Here is a 26,710-nt window from a genome sequence, read left to right on the forward strand (position 1 = left end):
TCACTGTATTTGATAGTAAACAAGTTGGACACATCACTGCTCTCTCTTAGCCATGAGGAAAGAGCCAGTTAAATAAGTAACACCAATAAAAGGACATGAACATTACAGCAGGGTAGGTGTTGGGAGTTATGTAAATTCAGAAGGATCTAACAGGGGCTGACTTTGGAAAGACCTTCCTGGGAAAATGACTTGTCAGCTGAGGTTTAAAAGTTGGATAGGAGATAAGTGACTAGACAAAAGGGACAGTATATGAGGAACCCTTGATTTCTTTGCAAAGAATTGAAAAATGTTAAGTGTGACTGGAACTTAAACTAAGAGAAAGAGAATAATAATATGGAAGAGATAAGAGAAGCCAGTTCATCCAGGTTATTTTTGAGTCATATTAGGGAGTTCAGATTTGCCATAAGGACAATGGGGAACCACTGAAGGAAGAAAGTGATGTGATTTTGGGGGAGATTCTCCCAACCTGTGTACAGTATGGAGAGTAAACGGCACTCACAACAGGATTGGGGCACAGAGGTCATGGAGAGACATTTATGTTTAGATATGTATATATAAAGTCTGCCAAGCAAAGATAAACAGCTGGGACTACATCAAATTAAAGAGCTTCTGCACAGCAAAAGAGACAATAACCAAAACAAAGAGAAACCCCACCAACTGGGAGAACATTTTTGCACACAACACTAATGATAAAGGACTGATCACAAAAATCTGCAAAGAGCTGATGAGACTCAGCAACAACAAAGAAAATAATCCAGTCAAAAAATGGGCAGAAGAGCTAAAAAGAAACTTCTCTGAAGAGGAAATGCAAATGGCCAACAGACATATGAAAAAATGTTCAACATCACTTGTAATCAGGGAAATGCAAATCAAAACAACTATGAGATACCATCTTACACCAGTGAGAATGGCACATATTAAAAAAACTAGCAACAACAAATGTTGGCGAGGGTGTGGAGAAAAAGGAACTCTTCTGCACTGTTGGTGGGAGTGCAAACTGGTCCAACCACTATGGAGAGCTGTGTGGAGATTTCTGGACCTACTAAACATAGAGCTTCCATATGATCCAGCAATTCCACTCCTAGGTATTTACCCAAAGGACACAGAAACATCAATTCCAAAGAACACCTGCACCCCTATGTTTATAGCAGCTCTATTTACAATAGCTAAGCTTTGGAAACAGCCCAAATGCCCAAAAATAGATGACTGGATCAAGAAGATGTGGTACATATATACCATGGAATATTACTCAGCATTCAAAAAAGATAAACACATGCAATTTGCAGCAACATGGATGGCGTTGGAAGGGATCATGCTCAGCGAAATAAGCCAAAAAGAAAAAGAAAAATACCAGATGGTCTCACTCATAGCAGGAATCTAGAAAACTTAAATAAGGGACCAGGAAAATGAATATAAGAAAGTGAAAATCAAAATCAACAAAAAACTATGAACCAGAGACACTTTTTGGGGGGTGGGGGGCGGGAGGGGAGGGATTGGGGTCAGAATGGGGGTTTGCAATTGTATGGGGGAATATAAAAATAAAATTTATTATTTAAATAAATAAAAAATAATAATATGAAAAAAAAATAAAAAATAAAGTCTGCCAAGGCAGACCCCCTTCAATACAGCTTATATTTTAGTGTTGAATCTAGCATCAATATCTTAAATACTTGCTTTTTTAGATAGCTAGAACTTCATCCCATTTCACAGCTGTGTACTTTTAAAAACCTGTAGAAAATAGAAACTTCTCTGAGCAAATTCTGGAGTACATTGTTAAGGCTTAGCCAGGGGACAATACGATTACACATTGTAGGCACTTGTTACTTCTTACCTACAAAGGTAAAAGGAGCCAAATAAATCAGAGGAATGATTCCTTCAAAAAAATATACAGACTCCGTGTGCTATTTATAGCCTCCTCCTTTCACTTAACAGTAGAGTGTAATACTTCATATAGCCATTTTTATTATCAGTATAAAACCATATTCATTGATTCTTACCAAATTTATCTAATTCCTTACTGATAGACATTTCATACTTCTATTACTCCACTTACATGAATTTTGCTGCAGTGCTCATCTGTTGTACAAGTCATTTTCAGTGTTCCTTCGTGTTTCTGTGTATTCCCAGGATTGGAATTATTGAATCAAAGGGAGTGATCATATTAAAGCTTCTAATATATATAAACAGCTTTCTAAAGGGGTCACTTCATTTTCTCCATCTTCCAATAGTTAATGTGCTCATTCATTTTACCTTCCCCAATATAGATATTTTCACATTTTAGAAATGTTCAATTTTTTGTTGGTGTTTTGTTTTTGGTTTTACATATCTTTGTAGCATACCTCCCATTTTACACACATTAAAAAACTTTGGCATGCCTTTTAAAATTTAAGCACCTTCTATATAAGCAAATATATTTTCCCCAAATCAGAAAATAGTCATGTATCTATGAAAAAAATGTCAACACAAATGCAAACAAGATAGTATTAAGGTTTGTGAATGTCACTGTTGCGCTTGAAGACAGGTTTGTTCTTTTCCTCCAAAATTAAAAATTTATCTAAATGGTTTATATCCTGGTAGGGTATTTTCTTCCCTACCAAATTTGTTTCTTCTAAAATTATATTTATCTTTTTCAGAAAACTTAATAGTCTAATTGTTATTTCAGACTCTTGCTCTGCTGAACCAGTTTAAATCTAAACTCACTCAAGCAATTGCTGAAACTCCTGAAAATGACATTTCCGAAACGGAAGTAGAAGATGATGAAGGATGGTAAGCTTTAATTCTTTTATATTACCATGAAAGGAAAGGTTCAGAGCACAGATACTATTAGGACATTTCTACTACATCACCCCATTTTTTTTTTTCAGACTTTGCCTTCAGTAATGCCCTCATCATTCTAGGCCCTCACCATTCTTTTACTTCATTTCACTTCAGTAAACATTTATTAAGGATTTGATGTGTTTCTGTATTATGCTGTCCAATGGAAAAATAACAAGAAATATATGACTCTACTGCTGCCCAAAGCACCTCTCTAATAGTGAGGAAAAGATAAAATTCACATTACACAGCTAGAAAGCAGCCTTAACAGATTCTCAATCATTAACATTTTACACTTTGCCACAAACATTTTAGAAACCAGTATTCCATTTCATATTTCTGTTAAGTTCCTTTTCAGATTTATGACCTACAGTCCCAGCAATACATACATAGTTAACTTATTTTTAATCTTTGGGTATTTTCAGCTTTGTAAGACTCTACAAGAAGTAAAGGAATTAATGACTTGTCCAAGCCCTACGCTTACTTAGCATTTTATCCTGCACTGACAAAAAAGGGGGAAAAATAAAAGAACAAGTATTATGCTTTCCCTTATCACACTCCTCCGTTCTCAAGATGACTGCACATGTGGTATATTAGGCCTCCCCACACCTAACTGCCTCCACCTCCCACCATAGTCTGGCTCAGGCACACTGCTGCAAGCCAGCCCGTGGGTCACCCCCCACACATGACTCACCCTCTGGAGCCTCTGAACTGTCACATGTGCCATTACCCCAACCCAGAATCATAGCCTCGCTCCCCGCTGCCAAAGAGCATCTCTCCCTCTTTCAAAAATCTGTTCAGCACTCCCAGTCCTCCAGGAAACCAGTCAGCAAGATTTGTTGAGCTCTCACAAATCTAGAGGGTGGAGGAAAGAGGGCTGGGACACTCATTAAAACAGACATAAAAACACTTATTAAGAAAACATTTAAGCAAGTAAGACTCTGCAACTATATATAACTTTAATCCAGTGGCCACAGGGCAATGATTTGAATGGAATGAAGCCTACCTTCCTGAGACCCTGAAGGCATTGTGTGTTTCTCACTCTGTACTTTCTGTGTGATCTGGGTTGTGTTGTCAATTTTTTGTAAAACTCTTGATCTCTTTTTATAGCTTTCTATGACTTATATTTGCTTATACTTAAATTCAAAGTTACTTAAAGGCAAAAACTAGTTCTTCCCATAATTCTTGCTCCGCCAAAGGTGAAGGCTCGGTAAATGTTGATTGACCCACAGAGATAAATGTGCATTATACAGAAAAATTTTCTGTTTCTTATATGACTGGACAGGTTTAGTTTTATTTTGGATTCCTTGAATGTCTCAAAATATCTTTCAAATGTTTTGGGTCCAGCCACCACACACACAAAAAATGTTTTGCCAGTTCCTCTTCCCCTTATTTTTGAATCCATATGCATTTTTTGAGGAAATATGATACATGTGTTTCTGATTCATTTACACTTAACTCATCAAGATGGTGTTTTGTAAGAGCAGTTTGATGCCCAATAAGTTTTTCTAACCTTTTTATAAGCCATTTAAGTCCTTTTTTATTGAACAGGAAAGTCACCAACAAATTCAAACCCAGAAGTTTCATTTGAAATTCATAACCCACAAGATTCAAATTTGCTTTCAACTTGGCAAGGCCACTTAACTTCTCAAAGTTCTTCCTACCTCCTTGGTTTAGTATCCTCTCATTTTGAATTCCTCATTAGCTTCAGATATCAATTATGTGTTTTTAAATGTGTCATTCTTGTTTTTGACATAATTTTGCAATACAATGTCTTAATATCCTCATTAGAAAGTTAAACAAATGGGAAAACTCCAGATGGGGAAAAAAATCACTGGTCAAAGATGTTGGCCGGTGCTCCATCTGGAGAACAAAAATAAGTGGTAAAGGAAGGAGAAATAAAGCTAAAGGAACTATTACTAGATCATCAATGGTTTCATTTCAGCTTTCAGCTGCAGTGTCCTGAACAGAAAGTCAGAACTGTGCAGTGCACACCTACACATTTTTTAAAATTTATTTTATCTGACATCAAATAAAATGCCTTTATTGTCAAAGCACTATACAGAATTATATGGAATACATGAACTCTTACATAATGCCTTTTTGTTGCAGTATAGACTATTGAAATTTGGTAACCTGCAGAGCAGCAGCATCATTTGTGTTCATAAATAAACCAGTTAAGCTTCATCAGGTCTGTGGTGATTTAGATCCTCTCTCATAAAGTATATTCCACTCAGAAAAGAAGTCTTATATTCAAAATGATTTACAACAAGTATTATGAGTGCATGGCATGTGCATGTGTGTTATGCATAAATTACATGGTTCCCAGACTATTTTGTAGGTCACGGTTGCTGCTTTTCTAAGAAGCAAAAGTCCCTCTGTACTACATTGTCAGGGTCTGTTATCTGAGGTAAAATGATTGCTTCTAAGACATTTTTATGTGTCCGCATGAGTGACCACACATTGAGGGATCATTTTCACTTTCTGTCAAGATAGAAACCATTACCAATTTGTTATGTTTTCTTTTATTTGGCAAACTATTCTATTCGCATTTTTGGCTGAGCTGCTGTATTGGCATGGTATACAACAGACATTTGGGTACCATTCAGCAGCATTCTACTTTTTATGCAAAAAAAAAAAAAAGTGGGAGGGGAGAGAAAAGAAAAGAAATATGATTCTATTGTAAACACTGTATATGGTGTTTGATAATTATTCCCAGATTTCACTGTCTAACAAGACATTTAAAGAAGTAGTAGTAGTAGATGTAAGCTGAAATGCATGCTAGAAATTTTTCACTCAAAATTGTTAGGATTCTTCCTTTGCTACAATATATAGCACCAATATTTGGTGGTGGTGATGGGCACCAAATTCCAGCATAGAAGTTAAAGTAGCCCCTTTGCCACTACATTCCTTAGTTCCAAAGCATCACACTCTTAGAGCTATTGAATCTTTCAAGCATGGATTTTATAAAACCAATTAGATACATGGCAGGAATCATCAGCCAAAGGATTCATATGACCATGTGGATGAAGTCCATATGCCATTTTGGGTTGAGTTAGATAAATCTTGGTTAGCTCCCAAAAAAGTTTTGAGAGCTGTATCTGACAACAGTGGACAGACTAAGAAAAGAAAGCCACCTGTCCTTACACAACAAAATGGTCATTCTAAGGAGAGGAGAAAAATTAAATCTATGTCAGTACTGTGATTTTGTGACTGTTAGCCACTCACTACTATGTTCCACTGAAAATTGTTTCCAGATTGTTGAATCAAAGATTAACTTAAATTTCCAGCAAATATAATAATAGACATAAAGGCCTATCTACCTTCCTCCCTCCTTGGCATCCTTTCTTTCCCCTCCACTTGCCTACAGTGCATAGTGTTCAGCCTTAAAAGTATTAGGAAAACACTAATAATTACCGAGTTGTCTTAACTAAATATTTTGAAAATTATTTTTAGATGTTCACTGTAGAAAAATCAGAATGCAGACCTCTAAGAATAAAAATCACCTGAGACCCCAAACACAACAATAAATACTATGAATTTATACATATATATATTCCCGCGAAGATTTTTCTGTTCACATAAATATTTTAAGGTGAAATTATATCATGTACAACTACAATTTTATGACTTTTTTCCCCTTGGTAAAATGTAGTATTGCTTTTCCTTGTCATCTATAAATGTTTGTTGTATTATGACCATGTAGAATTCCACTATATGATGAACCACAGCTTAATTGATAAGACCCATGTTATTGGATATTTAGGCTCTTTCTGATATTATATACAACATACAATAAACATCCGTGTATCTATATTTTTGTCAGTTTTCCCAGGATAAATTTCTAAATGTAAATTGCTTAGTCAATGAGTATATATGTCAGGCTTCTGCTAGATTTTCTCAAATGACTCACCCAATATGTTTTTCCCATATATATTCCCAAGTAAAATGTCAATTTTAAGACTTGCATTTAAGGCTATTAGAATCTCAAAAATTATTTAATTGCTTTGTAGTGCTGACTGAAAGAATAACAAGAATAACACTTGAGAAATGTTTTTGCCTCTGTAAACTTAAAAAATATACCGTCTGGTTTGCTTCTGTTTATAACAAAACTGGTAAAAGTTTCAACATAAGTAATTGTCTCATCCTCAGGTCAAAGTAGTCTTGTTCTTGTTTCTGAAAAGCTTTCCTGCTAAAAATAGTCCTATGGGTTAGAACTTTTGGATCTATTTTGGTTTTTCTGGTTTTGTTTCCCTTTTTTTTCATTTTTATTATTGAACCTTAGCCTGCTTTAAGAGGCAGATTTGTTAAACCTCATAGGTTAAAGAGCAGAATCCCTCCAGTCCCAAAAGTTGATCACTAAACTACTATATTTAAGACAAACATAGAAGTAGGGGGTCTGACTGGTACTGAAAGGTTGTATACTAACTGATGTGACCTATGTCTAGACCTCATAACAACCTTCACTGAAGCAGTGCTTATTTGAATGGTTATATGAAACTCAGGAGAAATTTGTTTCAAACTCTTTTTGCATGGAGTAAGCCAGAAAAAAGCTAGAGCATGAGAGGAAAAAAGAAATCTGATGATCATAAGTCATATCAGCATTCACAGAAATCTTTGGGAGGGCTGTGGGCTGTGGAACAATATAGAAGTCCCCAGCTGTGAGATGTTTTATAATAGGATAATACCTGGAGTCTTAAATCAAGTTAATAAAACATGTTTGGCTCAATCAATCTGGAAAAAGCAATATTGCTTAGTTCATGGGATCAAAAGGGGAGTTTATTTTGCTGTGAAGTCTTGTTGCTGTATTTCCAAAGAGCCAATGTGATTTTATTCACTAATTATAAAGTGCACCCCTTTATTCTTCTTGGTAAGACTTTGAACCTCTTGTTAGTAGAATTTCGACTATATAATCAGCTCTAAGACAAGTTTTCATTCATTAGCTTTTAGGGAATAATATTTTCAGCCTTTTCTGTAATTATATTTATTACTGTAAATGTCATCCTTAATTCACAGTCTTCTCTAACTTGTAGCCTAAGGTAAATTGTGCTTTGTGTTTTCTTATAGTTCAGATAGTGAGCTTTTATGCTTATTAAAATGCTGCTGTCATCCGAACCTTAATTTCATTTATTAGGTACTCCAAATATTATGCATTTTTCCCCTTAAAACATGCTTTACAGCATGTGAGACTTTTGAAAATAAAAAGAATCCTCAAGAACACTCATCATCCAGTGAAACTAAAACCTTTTAGTGGTGTTAATGCTGCAGCATAGCATTTATGGCTCAGTCTATTCAAAAAGGTCAGATTAATTCCATTTTATAAGAGTATAAAGAAATTGAAAGTTATTTAATTCTTATGTGTTTAATGTAAATTACGTATGTGGTACGGAATGTGGAAAAAAAGTTAGACAGGACACCCATCCCCATTGATTTATAGTCTAATAGCAAATGAGACAAGATGTCACTGTAAAGAAGGAGTTTTCTGTAGAGGACAGACATCAGGAGTAAATTGTGAAGTGCTTTCATAGGTCATTGGCAAGATAATAATAAGGAGACTTTGGGTTCACATAGGCATCTAAACTCTCCTGATGTGGTTTAATCCTTCCATGGTAACTTGGTGAGATAAGGTCTGTTATTCTCTAATGACCTGAGAGGAAACTGAGGCTAAAAGATCTGCGATTCAGTGAGTAGCAACATGCCATAGGCAGAAATCCAGGGCTTTTCTGGATAGTACTCTAGAACATCCCTTCAGTATTTTTTAGGAATTTACTTTCATCATAGATAGGTTTCTGAATAAAGCTATTATTTGTGTAATTCAGGATTCCTTTTCGAAGTGAATTCACTATAATCAAACAAATAGAAACTAAATGTTTAAAATGAGCAGTTTTTCTCTGTTCTCACTCATATTTATTTTTTAATTTTATTTTTTTCAGAGCAGTTTTAGGTTGACAGCAAAATTGAAAGGAAGGTGCAGAGATTTCTATATACTCTCTACTGAACACATGCATTGCCCCTCCCTATTATCAATATCCCCCACTAGAGCCTGTCTTACAAATGATGAACCTACATTCATAGACACTATCACTCAAAGTCCATGGTGTATATTAGGGTTCGTTTTTGGTGGTGTACATTCTGTGGGCTTGGAATAATGTATAATGACATTTATTCATCATTATCACATCACACAGTGTAGTTTCACTCCCATATAAATCCTCTGTGCTTTGCCTTTCATCTTTGCCCCAACTTCTGGCAACCTCTAATCTATTTACTATCTCCACAGTTTTGCTTTTTCCAGAATGTCATGTAGTTGGAGTTTTCTTTCACTTAGTAATGTGCACTTGTGGTTTCTTGATGTCTTTTCATGGCTTAATAGCTCTTTTCTTTTTAACACTGACTAATAGTCATTGTCTGAATGTACCATTTAAAAACTCCATCTCATTATTGCATCAAGATTATGAATAAAGCTACTCTAAACATCAATATGCAAGTTCTTCTATGCACATACATTTTTGACTCCTTTCATTAAATACCAAGGACCATATTTGTTGGTCCATATTTTACCTATTGTAAAAGTATGTTTAATTTTGTCAAAAACTGCTAAACCCTCTACCAGAGTGGCTGAACTACCTCTGCACTCCCCACAGTGAGATGTTGTACCACATCTCCACTAGCTTTGTCCTTACACTGTTTTGGATTTTGGCCATTCTAGGTATGAGGTAGTAGTATCTCTTTTAATTTGTAATTCCCTGATGACCTATAACAATGACCATCTTTTCACATGTTATTTGTCATTTCTATATCTACTTTGGTGAGTTTTCTGCTAAGGATTTTTTGTCTATTTTTTAATCTGACAAAAGTACTCATTTTCTCATTTTTGAGTTTTAGAAGTGCTTTGTGTGTTTTGCATAATGATCCTGTATCCAATATGTCTTTTTCGAATATTGCCTTCAAATTTGTGACTTGTTTTCACATCCTTTTGATGTTATTTTTCACTAAGCAGAAGTTTTCAATTTTAACGAAGTCCAGCATACCACTATTTCTTTCATGGATCACACCTTTGGTGCTATATCAAAATATCATCATCCTACACGTGTCATCTACATTTTCTTGTATGCTATCATCTAGGAGTTTTATACTTTTGTATTTTACATTGGATATGTCTAAAATCCATTTAATATTTGAGAAGGGTGTAAGGTATATTATAGGTTCATGTTTTTGCTTGTGGAGTGCATATATTTTCATGATCTATCTGTAGAACTACTATAATGTGACATCTCATGATCTCTTTTGAAACTAATTAAGTATATTTTAGCCAATTATAATTTATTCAGATTAAATGATAAGTTTATACAAATAGAAGTCACTTATACTTTTCCTAAAGTATACATCCAATTTATGCTTTTTTAAATCCTTAATCTTTTACTAATAGTAAGAGATGAAGGTAACTCTGAATCTCACCAATTTGTTGTTGAGACAAGTATTTGCATGTGCTGTACTGTAGGGACCTTTATTCTATGCTTCTCCTTGAACCCTCACAAAAGTCTCATATGGCTCATTAGATAGGGACCACCTATGGTAGATTCGTTTCTTACAACTCCTTCAGATAATTAATATTATCCCATCCTATAAATGGGAAAAAAACTGATGCTCAGGTTATTTGCCCAAGATCACCCTTTAAAAATGGTGAGTCACACATGACCCATGTTGCTTCCAGAATGCCAGCTTCTACTAACAGTAAAATCAATATGAATCAAAATTCAGTAGGATGAGGAAAAAATTTCAACTTGAATTTCAGAGATCTTTGATTCTAAATGATATCTGTCTACTGGAGCTGAATATAGCATATCATTCACTTTTATCTTTTGAATACTTTCCATATTCCTTTAAAGATACTAACTATTGTGGAAGTTCCTTCTAAAACAGCTATTCTTTTTTTCACCAGTAGTTTTGAGGCCAAAATCTACTCTATAATCCCATGTATTGAATTATCACCTAATTGTCCAGTGATGTGTTAAAACAGACTTTCATGTGTTCAAATCCCTGCACTGATAGTGAGCAATGATTGACCTCGAAAACAGCCTTACTTATAAGCCTGAATTTCTTCACCTGCAACTTGGAGGTTATAATACCTACCTCAACGTTATTATTAGAATTATATGAGATAATCATGTAAAGCAGTCAACAGTGTCTGGCTTTTAGGAAATGCTCAAGAAATATTAGGTGTGAGAGAATAAGGGGAGGTGTAGTATTAGTAAGTCTTTACGTATTAGTTAAGCTGTAGAGGCTGAACTTTCTAAATGTCAAAATGTTAGTTTTAGAATCCTCCAATGTAATAACCACAAGGAAAAATAACATGTAAAGAAAAATAACATGTAAAGAAAAGGCAGTTTTTAATTAATTCAGTTAATGTTATCTGTGACCTCAAAGGAATGTTGATATATTCAATAAATACACTAGTAGTGCTCAAAGGTTCCATTTTTAAATCTGCTGAGAAAAGTATAGTAAAGCGGTCTTTAAGCTGAATTCAGATTATAAAATGCTAAGGCTTGCAAAGTTTAACCAATGTAAAGTCAGCATTCATAGAGAAAAAGGGGAGTAGACAAGATTACCTTTTCTATGCTGGGTAAAGTCATACATTGTGTACTGTCTCCAGAATCATTTTTTTTCTTTTTTCTTTCTTTTCAAGATGACAGCACTTTGAAACAAAGAAAAACTATAGGCATAAGTAGTTTCTTTATTTGGAAAGAAAGTTTATGGAGCAGTTTCTTGGGATTACCATAATGTCGTAAAAGAAAAAAAGTCATTTCACAGTGGTAGTGACAGCAGCAAACCCATTGCAAAATGAAAGTTGCCATTGTACACAGGCAATCAAGGACTTATCAGTATTGCTTTGACACTTTAACTCTATTTGACTTTAAATGATGCTTTAAACAGGATACAAAAACCCAAGTGGTAAAATTCCAGGTGAAATATAGTGAAGAAAAAGCATAATTTGAAAATAATTGTTTACATTTCTTTAAAGGCACTTTTAAGAGATGTTGTTTTCATTCACACAGTTATATAATAGATGCAGTTAATACTAATTGTCATTGCCTTTTCAAATAACTTAATTTGTGCTTATAACGCATGTTCAATATTTAAAATATTGAAAAGGGACAGGAAAAAAACAATTACTATCCCATGGATAACCATCCTTCCAAATAAATATATGTATATATAGAGCTATGTATATATTTTTTGCCAAACAATGGAAATTCACCCAGTTTTTCTTTATAAGCCTTTTATAATTCAGTAATTAAATATTTTATAAATCCACTCATTTCTTAGACTAAAAGAGTAAAGCTGCTGAGTATCCTTTCTTTTTAAATTTAATTGAAGTATAATTTACATATCAGAGAATGAAAGTTTTTATCTGTTTACTTTGATTCATTTTGGCAATTGTATATACCTATATAAACTCCATCGGAATAAGATACGGGATTTCACAATACTCCAGGAAGTTCCTTTTTCCCTTTCCAGCTAGTTCCTTCTCCACCAACTGTCTCTGATTTCTGTCAACTCAGGTATGCCTTTGCTAATTTGTTTGCTGGATTACATTCCAAAAAGTTGAGTCATTTATACCTGTACCAGCAATGTATGAAGTTGCTGGTTTCTCCTTATTCTAGGAGAATATGTATGATGTGAGTATGTATGTGCTGTAATATATCATAGATAACAGATAATGGATATATTAATCTTTGTCAGTTTCTAACTTTATATTAATTTGTTTCCTGGTAAAATTGAACTTTTAAAATATGTTAATATTTTAACTGGCCATTTCTATTTCATTAATGTTGTGGTTTTTAACTGTATAGTCTAATATTTTTAATTATTTATAAAAGCTCTTAAATATTAGGTTATTATTTTTGTTTAAATATTGTTTCGTTTTGGGCCTCCCCGGTGGCGCAGCGGTTGAGCGCTGGGTTGTGAAGCTGCCCGGAGGAGGGTCCCACATGGCGCGCAGACCACTCCTGCCGCCTGCTGCTTCTTTCCCTCAGCAGTGTACCTGGGTCCTTCTGCCTGTTCTGCAGCCGGCGCTGGCTCTGGTGAATTCTCTCACCCTCCCGCGCTTCTGACTGTAGCCAGTGCTTATATAAATAAATAAATTAAATAAATCTTAAAAAAAAAAATAAAAATAAATATTGTTTCGTTTTTAAATAGGAGTTTTAAATTTACATTTGCATTTAAATCTGCCAGTCTTTATCATCAAAAATGATCAGTTTCATCCTATACATCTTCATAATCCCAGGCTTATATAAATAACCTGGTTATGTCTTTCTTTAGTATTTTTAAAATGTATTTTTTATTTTAATTTTTGTCTTTATCTGAAATTGATTTGGTATTTGTACTACATTAATGTTATAGCCATTTCCATTTTTTTCTTAATTGCTAACCACCATAATCTAATATGACCAATTAAATATGACCTATTAAATATGACCTTTATCCGTTGCATAAAATCTTAGGTGTATTTTTGGGTCCATTTTGGTTTTTTTACATGGATTTTTCTTATATTTCTATGCTAATATCTCACTGGTAGGTAAATTATTATCATGCTATGTAATATCTGCTAAGGCAAGTTGGACCTTTATTGTTCAACACTTATACTTTACAAACTTTATTAAGCAATTGATTAATGTGCTACATTCTTGTTTTCTTTTAGTTAGCCACACCTGGAAAAAGCTTAGACAATTGCCCATGGATTGAGTAAAAAGACTCCATTATTTAAAAGTGGCCACTACCTGCATGTGACCTTAGTGCCAGGAAGGAAATAACCAGTCTCTAGACAAATTCTATACCTTCAAAGGAATGAAAAAGATTGCATATGGATAATAAATAGCCTGAGAAGCAAAATCTAGGATATTCACTTGCCACTTTCTAGTATACATATATAAATGTTTTTAGGAGCTTGATCAGAATTTTTTCTATTTCCAGGTTACTGAACAAAGTACAAAGTACAAAGGATTAACAAAGTCATAGAATAGATAACATTTCTTTCATTTTTCATGTGAATCCCAAGACATCTAAAATAGCCATGTATAAATGCAGCCACAAAATCCTCTTCCAAACACATTCCTTAATAATCTTATATTATCTGTCATTTTAAATTATTAATATCCCTTCTCTCTGGTATTTATGCATATCATCAACTTACATGTAGCATTAAGGTTTTGTCCTTGTGTGCAGATAATCCAATTGACCAAAATAAATTTAGTTGGCCAAATATTGAGACCTGAGCTGTTTTTTAGTAGAGATAAAAATTATGAAAAGAAACTTTTGTTTAACATTTACAAAGAATCTTTTTTAAACCTACAAGCTAGATGTTGTTCTTATACCCAGATTTTACAGAAACAATCTAGGGCACAAAAAGGTTAAATAACTTGATCAAGAGCACATAGCTGGGAAGAGATAAATCTCAGAAATAATCGATCATCCTCTACTCAATAATTTGATTCTGTTTGTCTTTTAAGAGATCTCTTATTTATGATTTTGTATTGCAATAACTTCTCTCACCAGCTAGATGTATGTTTTTCATATTTTCTAATAAAGCGCTATCGGTGTCATTAAGCTGTAGTACTAAAACTAAATAAGTGACTTCAGGACTTGATTAAACTCTTGGTCAAACATAGTCTAGCTCCCTTTAAATCATGGAAAATTATTTAATCCATATCCCTAGTATTATAATCCCTGTGTTATTTGAAGAATTAAAATTCAGAAAGTTATTAAAATGTTTAATTTGAACAAGAAGTTCCTTCCATATATATACCCATAATTTTTCATTGGAATATAAATAGTAAAATGGTTATGAGTATGGGACTCGGAGTCAGATCTGAATTTGAATCCCAGCTTGTAAATGTACTAGCTGTGTGATCTTAGACCAATTGCAAAACCTTCCTAACTCTTTATTTAAACATAAAAAGGGTAATAATTGTACTTTCCTGGTAGGTTAGTTTATGGATTAAATGAGATACTGTTTTATAAGGATTGAACTAGGTGTTTGGAACAATTATTGCTTAAATGTTTTGTGGTTCTCATTTTGATGTTGATAGTTACAAGAATTAATTTCTCTATATTTGGCTACTGTTAGTAGATCTTTGAGGTGATGATTAGAATTTATGCCATTTCTATGTTAGACAGTTTTTAATGACATTTTCTTGACCTATAAGTAGTAGCAGTTAACTTTAGTTTCTATCATAATTCTTAAAATCCTGAGATAAAACAAATTTTGAGATTCGATATTCTTATTGTGAACAGTATTATCTCATTGATAAAATATTGACTTATTCCTTAACCAGTACTAAAATATGAGGGGGGGGTGGGCACCACATACAAAGGAACATCAGTTGTAAATGCAATTTAAATACAAAGCAAAAAGCATATCATCACTTTGGAGAGCATAGAATTATAAGCTTGGTGTAATGTAAATATTTTTATTCCATTCCTTTCTTAGCCAAGTTCTAAAGTTCTAGTGATAAAATGAAGCAAGAAGGAATAGGCCAGGTTCCCTGGGTAGTGTTCATTTTTTACAGGACTATAAATAATGCTACATAGACCAACGTGCTTCTTTATAAATAGGTTCTTGTCAGAGTTGCTGATCTTGGAGAGGTGATTATTTTAATTCTAAGCCCTCTGTCCAGTCTCTAAGGACAGCTCTTCATTGTTTTTTCTCCCCTAGATGAAAAAACTCTGTGTTGGCGCGGGCTTTCACACTTTGCCCTGAAATAAGTTTCTGTCATGTTAGGGAAGTTTACTTTGTTCATGAATTCATTTTGAGAAAGACGGGCAGATAGCCATGTACCCAAGCTGCTTAGCAGACCATTGTGATTGGGAACTCCATCTTCCCTCTGTTGTTTTGTTAGTTCACTCACCATAAATTAAATGTTATTGGCTGAAAAAAAAAATGTTATTGGCTGAGTAGCTGGTTAAACTCCAGGGCAGGTGTAAGAATGCATATTACAGATTTATTCTGGAAAGCCTCTTAAATCTTTCCACCTGTGGCCTGCTGAGTGCTAAGCATGTTAGTCAAAAAAACTGAAAAACTGTATTCCCATGTTGCAGAAGATATTTTGAAAATTACATCTTTCTTATTTGCTCCAATAATAGTCAATATTTATAAAAGACACACTATGAGTTTTTTTTTTTATTCTTAACTAAAGGAAACTGAAGACATTTTTAGGAGTTGACTTTTCAAAGTCCCAAATAGAAGGGACAATACTAACATTCATTCAAAGGTTAGAACAAAGAAGGCTTTTTCATGTTAATGGTGACCAGTAAAGAAATTCCAATGGTTCTCATCTTTGTTTTCTTTTTGCAAAGGCAAGTGTCTCTTTTTTTTCCGTGGGTTCATTTACATACTCTATTTTCCTAAATCCTTTTTGTTTTAAGAATTTAGTTTTTTGTTTTTATTTTTCTCCTGTCAATTTTTCAAATATCTCTTCTGAGTTTCAGCTATTTCTGTCTGCATTTTTTTCTCAGCTTCCTTTAAGTCAGTGTTTCTATTTCCCAGTGTGTCTTCTCTCATCTTCCGTTTTTCCTCAGTTTCTTTCTCTAACTTCTCTTCTGGTTCTCACAGTCATCTCGGTCCTGTGTGGCCCTATTCTGCTAGATGTGAAGAATGCCAGTGACCTCACTTTCCTGGACTTTTTCTTTATAACACACTTTGATCTTTGAACTCATTCATGTTTTGTCTGTACCTGTCGCTTCATTTGAAGTACTGTGAACTCTGCTATCTACTTCACGTTGGAAGGGGTCACACATCTTTTTTTCACAGTGCTGATACTTTAACCCTTTAATTTCTTAATTCCTAAGGAGACTTAGAACATTTGTGGAAAGAAAAACCCCAAGTTTCTTATAATTAGTGGATAAAGAAAAGCCCTAAAATTAAAAATCTGTAAGGTTTTTTTTTTACCTAAATACAGAGTGATTTATTCAAAAAATGAAGGTTGGAGCAACCAGATAGTCAGTCAGTAAAAAAAAAAAAAAATTAGAACTTTAACCAAATAAACCAAAAAAAATTTCCAATTTGGTAAAAAATTAACAAATGAAAAAAAGGACTGTAAAAATGCTTTAAAAAATACAGGTAGATATTTACATGGTCTTAATATAAGCGAAGACTTCTTAAGTGTGACTTTAAAGACAGAGACTAAAGACGAGATAAGTGACACTCCACCAAAAAAAAACTTAAAAGACAAATAAACTAGAAGAGATATTTGCAATTTATGTGATGAATAGAGTTTATGCTTTCAATATATTAAGAATCCTTACAAATCCATAAAAAAAGGATGAGTAGGCCCTTTTTTTTTTTATAGGCAAAGGACACAAACATCACAAAAGAAATAAAAATAAGTAAAAACTTGGGAGAGGGGGTTTGAAAACAAAATCACTCTGAGTAGTAACCAAAGCTAGGTAAGGAATGCTGCTGCTAAGAGTGATTTTCAATATCCTTTCTAGAGGGCTGTTAGACCATATGTATGAAGTGCCTTAAAAAATGTGCATATCTTTGTGCTAAGAATTCTACTTTCAGGAATTAGTACAAACCATTACTAAAAATTCTGTTACAAATGATGGAGTAATCTTAAACCAAAATTGAGGAATTTATCAGCATGAAAATTTTAAGGAATAGAATTAGGGCATGACCTGCATCAGTAATGGCTCTCTCTTTTCTATCTTCCAGCTCCATTTTCCTCTCAGCTGGTTTTATCCATAGACAGGTTTCTCATGGGGGGTGGGAGAATGCAAAGATAATCTTTAGAAGCTGTAGGGTCTGAGTTCTAAACTAGCCCCATAGGAACTACAGGGCCCTATTCCTACAGGAGAAAGAGTGCTGAACAGTCTAGAAACAGAATCAGGACTGGTTCCCAGAGGAGATGACACCTTAGATACGTGGAAGGAGAGAAGTGTTTAGTGTGAAGAGGGGAAGCAAGGAGACAGGAGAAACTGCCATTAATCTGGATGCCTAGAACATAAGATGTGATGGGAGAAGTTGACATAGAGTTGAAGAGGAAAGCAAAATCCAAAACATAGGGGCCACATAAGAAATTTGGGTTTCATTGTGTAGACGATGGGGATTCACTGAAGGATTTATATCAGGAGTGTCTTATAACCAGATTTGCATTTTTTAAAAAAACATGTATAACAGAAAAGACCTGGATATCATCATCAACCACAAGACAAGCTTAGTAATCGGGTGCCTGAGAAGAGACTGCCAGATACCAATCTTCCAGAGGCAGGCCATGGGCCCTTGGTCCAGCCCCTCTCAGACCCCCTGCTGAATGGGATGTCCCTACCTAGTAGCATCCTTGTTTTAGGAAGTAAGAGGAAAAACTGGGACTGGTCCCAGGGAACAATGATTAAAGGCAATAAGGGGATACAAATTTACAGTGAAAAGTAATTGCCCTTTTTTTCAAGCAGTATTCACCTGAAAGAAAAGTGCCTTTTCCCAAAGTCTTGCACTCATAGCTTAAGACATTTTTGGAACTTCTCTTTTGGAATTGCTCAAAAAGCCAGCCTGGGAGCCACACAAATAATCATTCTTATCTCTTTAGAGTTGCAATTTTTTTTTTAAATTTTGTATTCCAAAATAAGCACTACCCAATCTAATTTTTTATCATACTTAACACTGAATTAACTTTTGACTTATTCCTTTCACAAGATGAAAGTTTGTTACCTCTAAAGACATTTATGAAAGTACCTGGCCAACTACTTACCAGTGACAAATTTCTTGACCATAAATCTTCCAGATGCCTGTGAAAAAGGGGTGATAATATCTTTCCTGCCTAACCCTTTCAGTTATTTGAAAAGAATACCAGACATGTGAGAGTTTTTTATAGTGTGGGATGTCAATGGCTGCTCTTGTTGTAGCCTCCCACTTTGCAGACAGTTCCAAAGTATACATTTGATATGATCTCTGTGTTCATTTCCCTATCTGTTCATTTAAGGAGTCATATTTGGTTTTGTGTCCCCAGTGTCTGACATTGGGTCCCATACATAAAAAGTCCTTAGTTGTTTGTTGAGTGAATAATTAAACCTACCTCCTTGGCATATCCTCAAACCATATATAAAAAGTGGATTATACACTTGAGATTATTCAGTTCAAATAATAGGCTTAGAGGCCACTTAAAGCTTCTTTGAGTATGTGCATAGTTTGTCATTAGTAACCCAGCTGCTTTTCATCTCTGAAGGAGCAAGAACAACTGGCTGGTAAAATCAATCTGAAAGTGTAAAGGTTGTTAAACTTTAGTACTGTGATCTTAACTTTGGCTGTATTTAAAATTCACAAGGAAAAAATTTTAAATTACTGATGCTGAAGCCCCATTCTGGAGCATTAAATCAGTGCCTCTGAAGGTGGAGGCCTAGTAGTGATTGTTAACTGCCCAGGTGATTCTGATACAGGGCTCTAGCATTAGACTTTAAGAATCATTGCTTTAAAAAAAATACCCTGTCTAGTTTCACATTAGATATCATGGGGAATGGAAAAGAACAGAAGGCATGATCCCCTGTAGTCTATGAGGAGTAAAACTAGCCATCACTGATAGGAGTGCAGTGGGAAATCAGCCTTCCATGTGCTGAACCAAAGGAGGTCAGAAAAAGGTGGACTTGTGCTGAGTGTCAGACTTTCTGCAGACCCTGTTAGACATTTTATAACTTTATCATAGAAATAAAAAATAGTCCCTGCCCACAAAAGGAGGTTGGGTGTTAGTTTAGCAAACCAGTTAGTACCAGCCAGTAGGCCTGGACAGTACAAAGGCTTTGACTCCCAGCACAAATCACTGTGCTCAGCACTGGGAATATAACTGTGAACAAAACTCAACCTGCGTCAAAAAACTAACAGTCTGTTCACAATTAAATAAACAGGCAATTACAGAATGATGAGAGTCGATGAAAGAAAGAAAATGAGCTGGTGAGAGAGAAGGATCCAGTTGTTAGAGTATTTTAAGGGTCAGGCTCTGGTATGATAGCGTGGGGTGATAGGTTAGAAATGGAAAGAAATGGTTTCTAGAATTCCCAATGAAAAAAGATAACTGTTTACTTTATACTCATAAATAATTCAATTATATTTCAGCCACAAAAGAATTATTAGCATTCTAAGTCTATATTTAGCTATTTATGTGTAAGAATGAGTTTCCCTTCTTGTGTTCCTCATTAATATTAATTGCTACCATATCTTTCTCTTTTACAATTGAGGTTCATCAAATTCCAGGCCCTTTTTTAAAAATCAGGTGTTTGCTTTTGTTTATAATTCTGCGTAATCCCAATGCAGAAAATAAGTCAAACACAGCCTCTGAAATGGTAAGTCTCTGTCCTGCTATGACACACTAAAGTCAATGTCCTTCTTTGAGAATCTGAGCTGATGTCACATTTTTCATTAATCAGAACTAAATTTTTGTCCTTGCCTTCAAGTGAACAAGTTCTCAATTTTTCATATGTAAATGATCAGTGTGTAATTAATTCCAAAAAGTTGGCCCCAAAAACTCTGGCTGGGCCAATTCCATGACCAGCCACAGAGTGGATAGTATTGAGTTATTGGGACATACAAGATTGTAAACTACCAGACCCTTGTGTACTTGAATTAAGTAGGTATTATAAGTCTGCATGTGTATTCTCACAGGAGACTGTAAAATGCAGGCATGCTTTCAATTCATACAATCTGAGATTTATGGAGACACATAGGTCAGGAGTTTATTATGCTGAAAATCATAATAAGTGTTTTGTTTTGCTTTTTAAAATGAAGTGAACGAAGCATGTTGAAAGATAAATGGGTGACACATTTTGATTATGCTTTTATTTCTATTAAAGATTAAATATTACTGCTGAGTAACCAGCCATGCTAAGTATTATGATATTAAAACTGAAGTAGTTTGTAAGCTGATAGCCCCTTCTTTCCTCTGGGTTTAAGTTTGTTATTAATCAAAACGTTGGACTTGTTTAGTGCAGTGGTGTACGAAGCAAACAGTTGAAACAGACAGCTACTTTAATTTATGGCTGTCTGTTTTTTCAGATTTGTAGGAAAATCTGTTTCTTTTTGTGGACTTTGTGCTGTTGTTCACATGTCTAGTTTTCATTTCTTATACCAGAGCCAACTAAATCCAATAGTTGCAAGATCCTTTTATGACATAGAAAGGAGGAAGGTACATTTTTTTATGGTTTTAATTGACACACGATGGTAAAGCCATTTTGTAACTTGGATGTCCCTACTAGAAATGGATATTACAAAAAAAATCTGTATTTTGGAGCACAAAAGGGACTATTTTTAAAACTGAAGAATGTGTATATGGGAAGGTATTAATAAGATATTCCAAGATAATGGCTTTGTAGTTTCTTGTCAATATAGATGTACTTGAGAAAAATTTTAAAGTCTTGCCACTCTTTTAAACTTGGTCCTCGTCACTGGTAATGTATATACCGTTTCTAAAGAGTGTGCTTTGTGGGGAATACAGCACACATTATAAGAAGTTCCAAAGAAAAAGACAACCTCTCAATACCTGAAATAAAAGGCTTGGTTTCTTACTTAAATAAAGAGGAACTGTGCTTTTAGGCACAGGATTTCTGAGCAAAGCAAGTTGCAATCTTACAGGGTTTTGGGGTCAGGGATTGTTTATAGAGGTTGACATCAGCCTAAGGAATAGCATTGTTCAGGAGAGACTGGTTGTCTTTCTGGAGCATGTTTACTGGAGTGAATCCACTACTCAACAGCCTCCTTTCAAAATCATGAGGCTGTCACTGATGAATTCGCTTTCAGGGGTGTATTCACTAAGTCAATTGTCACTGATCTTTTAGGCGTAGGTGAGTCATCATTAATTAATTAAATCCAGTGTGGTTCTAGTGTTCACTTGTTACCATGACTATGGAACTATCAGGTTTTTTCTAGGGGTTGGGAGTTGCTTTATTCTATTTCTTAAACATGGTAGAACATTGAAGGTTCAAGAAAATCAGAATCAAAAGAATCCATCTAAATAAACAATGGCCCCCCGATGTGTTTTCTAAATAAGGATGTTTACTAAAACAATGAAAGTATAAAAAAGTTAGTTCATATATTAGGATCAGTTATGAAATTTGATGCAATAATATATTATAAATCATATACAGAAATGTGAAAGTGACTTACTTCATTTGGTAAATTAAAATAGACTCCACATCTTCCATCTAATCCCTTGTATTCATTGTGTTCCTATTAGCTTTTCTGAAATAGAAGGGGGTGAGAATGTTAATAGGACTCAACTTGTCAGCCCTGGTGAACAGTAGCTGCTAAACCCTTAGTAATTATAGTATTACTAATGTCATATCTTTTCATTTCCCTTCCCAAATCTTCCTAGGATTCTTTAGAATCTGATTAGATCCATGGGATTTTGTCACCCAAGTTTATTTCACTCAACATTTATACCACCACAGGGGGGAAAAAAGGTGGGGGACTCTGTTACTACCTGCTACTTAAATCTCTGCTTATGTAGAGAAAAAGAAATTAATGTAATATTTGGATTTCATCTTGAAGTTACAACTGACATATGGCGAGTGTTAATCCTTTAAGCAATTTAGTCCTATCTGCTGTGATAAAAGAAAAGTGCTAGGCATGTCTATTTTCTGTTTTAAAAATTGCTTAAATAACTAATGGGAAAAGCTTTAATAGTTTTGTTTATATATATAAAATTGGACTTTGCTCTTTCTAAATTTATTCAACTCTTCTGAAAGTCCGTGTCTTGACTTCCTTATTTTTTTCTGACACCTCCTAATGGGCCAGAGCTAATTGCTTACATATTTCCCTGCTGCTAATGATAGCCAGCTTATGACCACTTATGATTCAAGCACATGTTGATACCTTAAGACCAGTAAGTATTTGATAAAATAGGAAAGCAGAATAGTTAGATTTGTTGTAATCAACAGTAAGAGGAGGAAATCAGTTTATGAAGCTATGCCAAAGGCTTAGTTTTTCATTTCCCTTTGTAGTTAAAAAAAAAAAAAAATTGAACCCAGCAACTCCCCAGAAAAGGGAGTCATTACACCATTTGAACATCACTTTAAAATTTTCTTAACACATTCCCTACTCTTGACCCACTCAATGACTAAAAACAAAAAAAGTCAGATAGGACTGGTTTAGTGTCAGAAGTTTTGCTTTGCAATCTGGCTCATTCTTGGCTAAGTGTGCTCTTTTAAAAGAAGCTGGAAGAATGTTCTCTGGGTATAGTTTAAGGAATACTTCTGAGTAGAACTCTTCTAACCTCCCTTCAGAGAAGGAACCTCAAGGGAAGTATGAGGTAAAGAGACTCATTACTAGAAACACAAACCAACAGAACAAACCCCAGACATGTTTTTCAAATTTAAGTGTTTTCTGAGAAGTTGGTTTCCATGTGGTATGAGCACCAGCATACAATAAACTCATCTTGGTGCTCTGTACCCGTTTGGTTCATTATGCCAAGGAGAGTGTAGTATAGAATTTCTGCTTTCAGTTCTCCTGCCAAAATCACTGAACCGTCTCTCCCCCTCTTTAGGATGTCGCATGTACTTCAGTTTGAGGATAAAACCAGAAAAGTGAAAGATGCAAGCATGCAAGACTCAGATACATTTGAAATCTATGATCCTCGGAATCCAGTGAATAAAAGAAGAAGGGAAGAAAGCAAAAAGCTGTTGAGAGAGAAGAAAGAAAGAAGATAAAAGGAGAGTAATGATAACCAGAACTCGTTGGAAATGTGCCCACAATAAATGGCCCTGTAACAGCCATTGTTCCCAACAGCATCACTTAAGGGTGTGAAAAGAAGTATTTTTGAACCTGTTGTGTGGTTTTGAAAAACTATTATCTTATGTGAATTGTGGAATGACGCGAGCAAATACTTTTGGTTACTGGTACATTTTTTTTTTCCGAATTGACCTTTTGTATTTGTAAATCTGAAATAAAATCACTTTCTTTCCAATTTAAATGTTACCCATTTGCAGACTCTGTAAGACTGTGCGTTTTGCCCTAAAATATATAAAGAATTCATTTTCAAGATTTCTTTAAGAAGTTCTTGCAGGAAGAATATTTGAGGCCAACCTCCCTGGCATTCTATTAACACAGTACTAACTTTGGAATATAATTTAAAAATTAAATAATATAAAAATTTATTCTGTGTGTTTTTGCATATAAATATCTAAAAATAGTCAAATGAGTAAGACTCACTAGCCTCATGCCTGAAATCTTGAGGAACACCCAGGTGAATGTTCACATCTGCTTCAAGGGTTTTATGGATACGGTCAAAATACTACCACACTATGGAGCATGAGCCAAGCCTGTGGTTCCCACGGCGGGAAGACACCACCCGCCGCCCCCTCCGGCCCCCCTCAGTAAGGCGTGGCCTTCCAGAGGCAGAGCTCATGAAGAATTTAGTTTCTGATGACAATCAGTATACAGGTTATTTACTATGTATGTCTATATTTTTCTGTTGTTTCCAGATTCCAAAAGCTAAAATGAGACCGCTGGGTAACTTTTAGTTGCCTAATAAAACCTCATGAACCCCATCTTTTCATATAAGCTCTCTTCAGTTCACCCTTTCAAATATAACCCATTCGTCTTTCTCTAGAGTACTTTCTCTAGAGTACTGGACCTCAAAACGTAGTCCCAGACACTACACTACAGCAGCTGAAATGTCTCTGGCTGACTTGTTAAAAATGCAAATTCTTGCCATACTACTGGCCTGCCAACCCCCTGTCAGACTACTGAATCAGAATCTTTGAACCTGGAGAACTTGTTAATCAGTTGCTGGCCTCGCTGCCAGTGATTCTATCTTTGGCAATATTTATTGAAGCTAAAGATGGGTATTTCCACTGATCCAAAAATACAAACCTTAGGTCTGTACCCTAGGGAAATTTTCACACATTGCTCAGAGATTTCTACTAAATATTTATAGAAGCATCAAGCAAAGTACGGAAAAATAAGTAGTTGTATACCCATACTATAAAATACTTTGGAGTGGTAAAAATAACTAAAGCTATAGGTGTTAGCACATCTTAATAATAATGTGGGAAAAAGGAAACCATCTATATAAAAATTTAAAACACAAACAGCATGATGTGTTTGTTTATGAATGCACATAGCAAAAGTGTAAAACATGAAAACAATGGTTACCTCTGAGGAGATGAAATGAAAACACCAGTGGCTTCATTTATATTTGTAATGTTTTACTTAAGGTAGATGAGTGGGTACTCAGTCATCATATTCTCTGTACATTTTGGTATCTTTGAAAATAGTTCATAATTTTTCTTCATGATCACATCTAGAAGCTGAGGTGAGAGGACAAAAGTACTCCCAGTACTAACAAAAGCCTTTTTTTGCTTCAGTAACTAGGAGAGAGTTTTAAAAAAGAGATATGATAGAGGTTTCTGGGTAAATGTCAACCCACTCAAAGCAGGGTGATCAAAGCCAACAAAAAACAAGTCAGTTTAGAAGTGTGCCTTATACTAAGCAAAAGTTGAAATATCAACTATATTACAGTTACAAAGCAAAATTTTATTTTTCAGACTCACAAAGTCTCAGGTTATTATGAAATGTATTACCATCAATCATCTGTTTGTACTAAGTACCCTGTGGGTTTCTCTACTGCTCCTTCCTCGAATGTGTCCACCTTTTTTTTTTACCAGATTGGCATTATCCCAAGAACAGAGGAACTGCCACCTCCAAGACACAAACCAGAAGAATAATACTTACAAATTTTAAAAGCTAATTGAATAACAAAAGTAAACCTCATGTTTTATAGTTGAATAGTCCGCTCCTGCTTTAATCACAAGAGCAGAAAATTTTTGAATTCCACAGAAATTAGAATATTATCAGAATAATCTTATGGTAATAAAATTTACTTTCAACTTAATAATAGCAACAACAAATTTTAGAGAGCACATGAATACACTATGTCATACGAATGGGTTTGAGCCATAGGGATTGCAAAAACCAGTTCAAAGACAAAAAATTTTGAAAGCATGTCTGAAAGTTGGCCTTTATATTTAATTCTAATTTTATATTTGTGTTTATTTTTCCTTTATGTGTCATGCCCAAAGAGTATTACACCTTGGAACAGTGATATCTGTTAGCATTCTTGTTCATTGTTCATGACAATGCCACACGTTCTAGATGGCAAAGAAAAATGCAACTCCTGGTAACACTTATCTCATCTCCTGACAATTTTTTTTTTTTCACTTTGAAACTCGTAGCAAGGTTCAAGTTAAAACTAGCTGTACACCAGTCCTTTATCAATTTTTCTCAATGGGAAATTGGAGAAAAATGCAGATTTTCTAAAATTTTTAATGGTGTCATACCAAAAGACACATTATCACATATTCACAGCTCTCTGTATCCTCGGAAGCCACAGTCAGTAATACATCTGCTACATCTAAAAATGGGGACACTACAGAACAAGGTCATTAAAAAGTGTGAGGAGATGAATGGTTTGCTGCTGTTGTTTTTAGAACAAGTTCAATAAACTATGGTGTCCTTATCAAACTGTCACTACCAAGTTTCTTGATAGGATCTGACGTGTGAGGTACATAAACCTGTTCTATTGTATCAGTGTGGCCTGTATGGACAAGGTTAGATAAATGCAGAATATTGCCCAAACATGCTGTTTAATCTTGGTGATAACAAGAAAGAAAATGGAGGTGTGAAGTGAGTTACCATTGAGGGTTGTATCAGTATAAGCAATTTGTATGTACCGGGTGTAGAGAAGTTAAGAGGGGTTACATTCTTTAACACTGTCATTCACCACAAAAAAAAAAAAAAAAAAAAAAAAAAAAAGCCCAGGTCTGGTTTCTCTGTGGCTTTGACTGTTCTAGTGACTATGCACTTCATCAGGTAACTTCTGCTTACTGGAAAGCAGGAGGTTTTCCTGTCTAATACATA

The 26,710-nt window shown here is 34.7% G+C and overlaps 1 protein-coding gene across 1 annotated transcript in view; it reads left to right on the forward strand.

The window, feature by feature from the left end:
• CWC27 (CWC27 spliceosome associated cyclophilin) overlaps nucleotides 1-23,755 on the forward strand; it is a 155,771-nt gene extending 132,016 nt beyond the window's left edge. The window contains exons 13-14 of the mRNA XM_037530677.2: nucleotides 2,663-2,766; nucleotides 23,337-23,755. Of these exons, the coding sequence (XP_037386574.1) occupies nucleotides 2,663-2,766; nucleotides 23,337-23,499 (267 nt within the window). The 3' untranslated portion in view covers nucleotides 23,500-23,755. The remainder of the gene's footprint in view (nucleotides 1-2,662; nucleotides 2,767-23,336) is intronic.
• The last annotated feature ends 2,955 nt before the right edge of the window (nucleotides 23,756-26,710 follow it).

The sequence above is a fragment of the Talpa occidentalis genome, unplaced genomic scaffold (assembly GCF_014898055.3).
Source record: "Talpa occidentalis isolate TD23 unplaced genomic scaffold, MPIMG_talOcc4v2.1 talOcc4.6, whole genome shotgun sequence".
Lineage (NCBI taxonomy): Eukaryota > Metazoa > Chordata > Mammalia > Eulipotyphla > Talpidae > Talpa > Talpa occidentalis.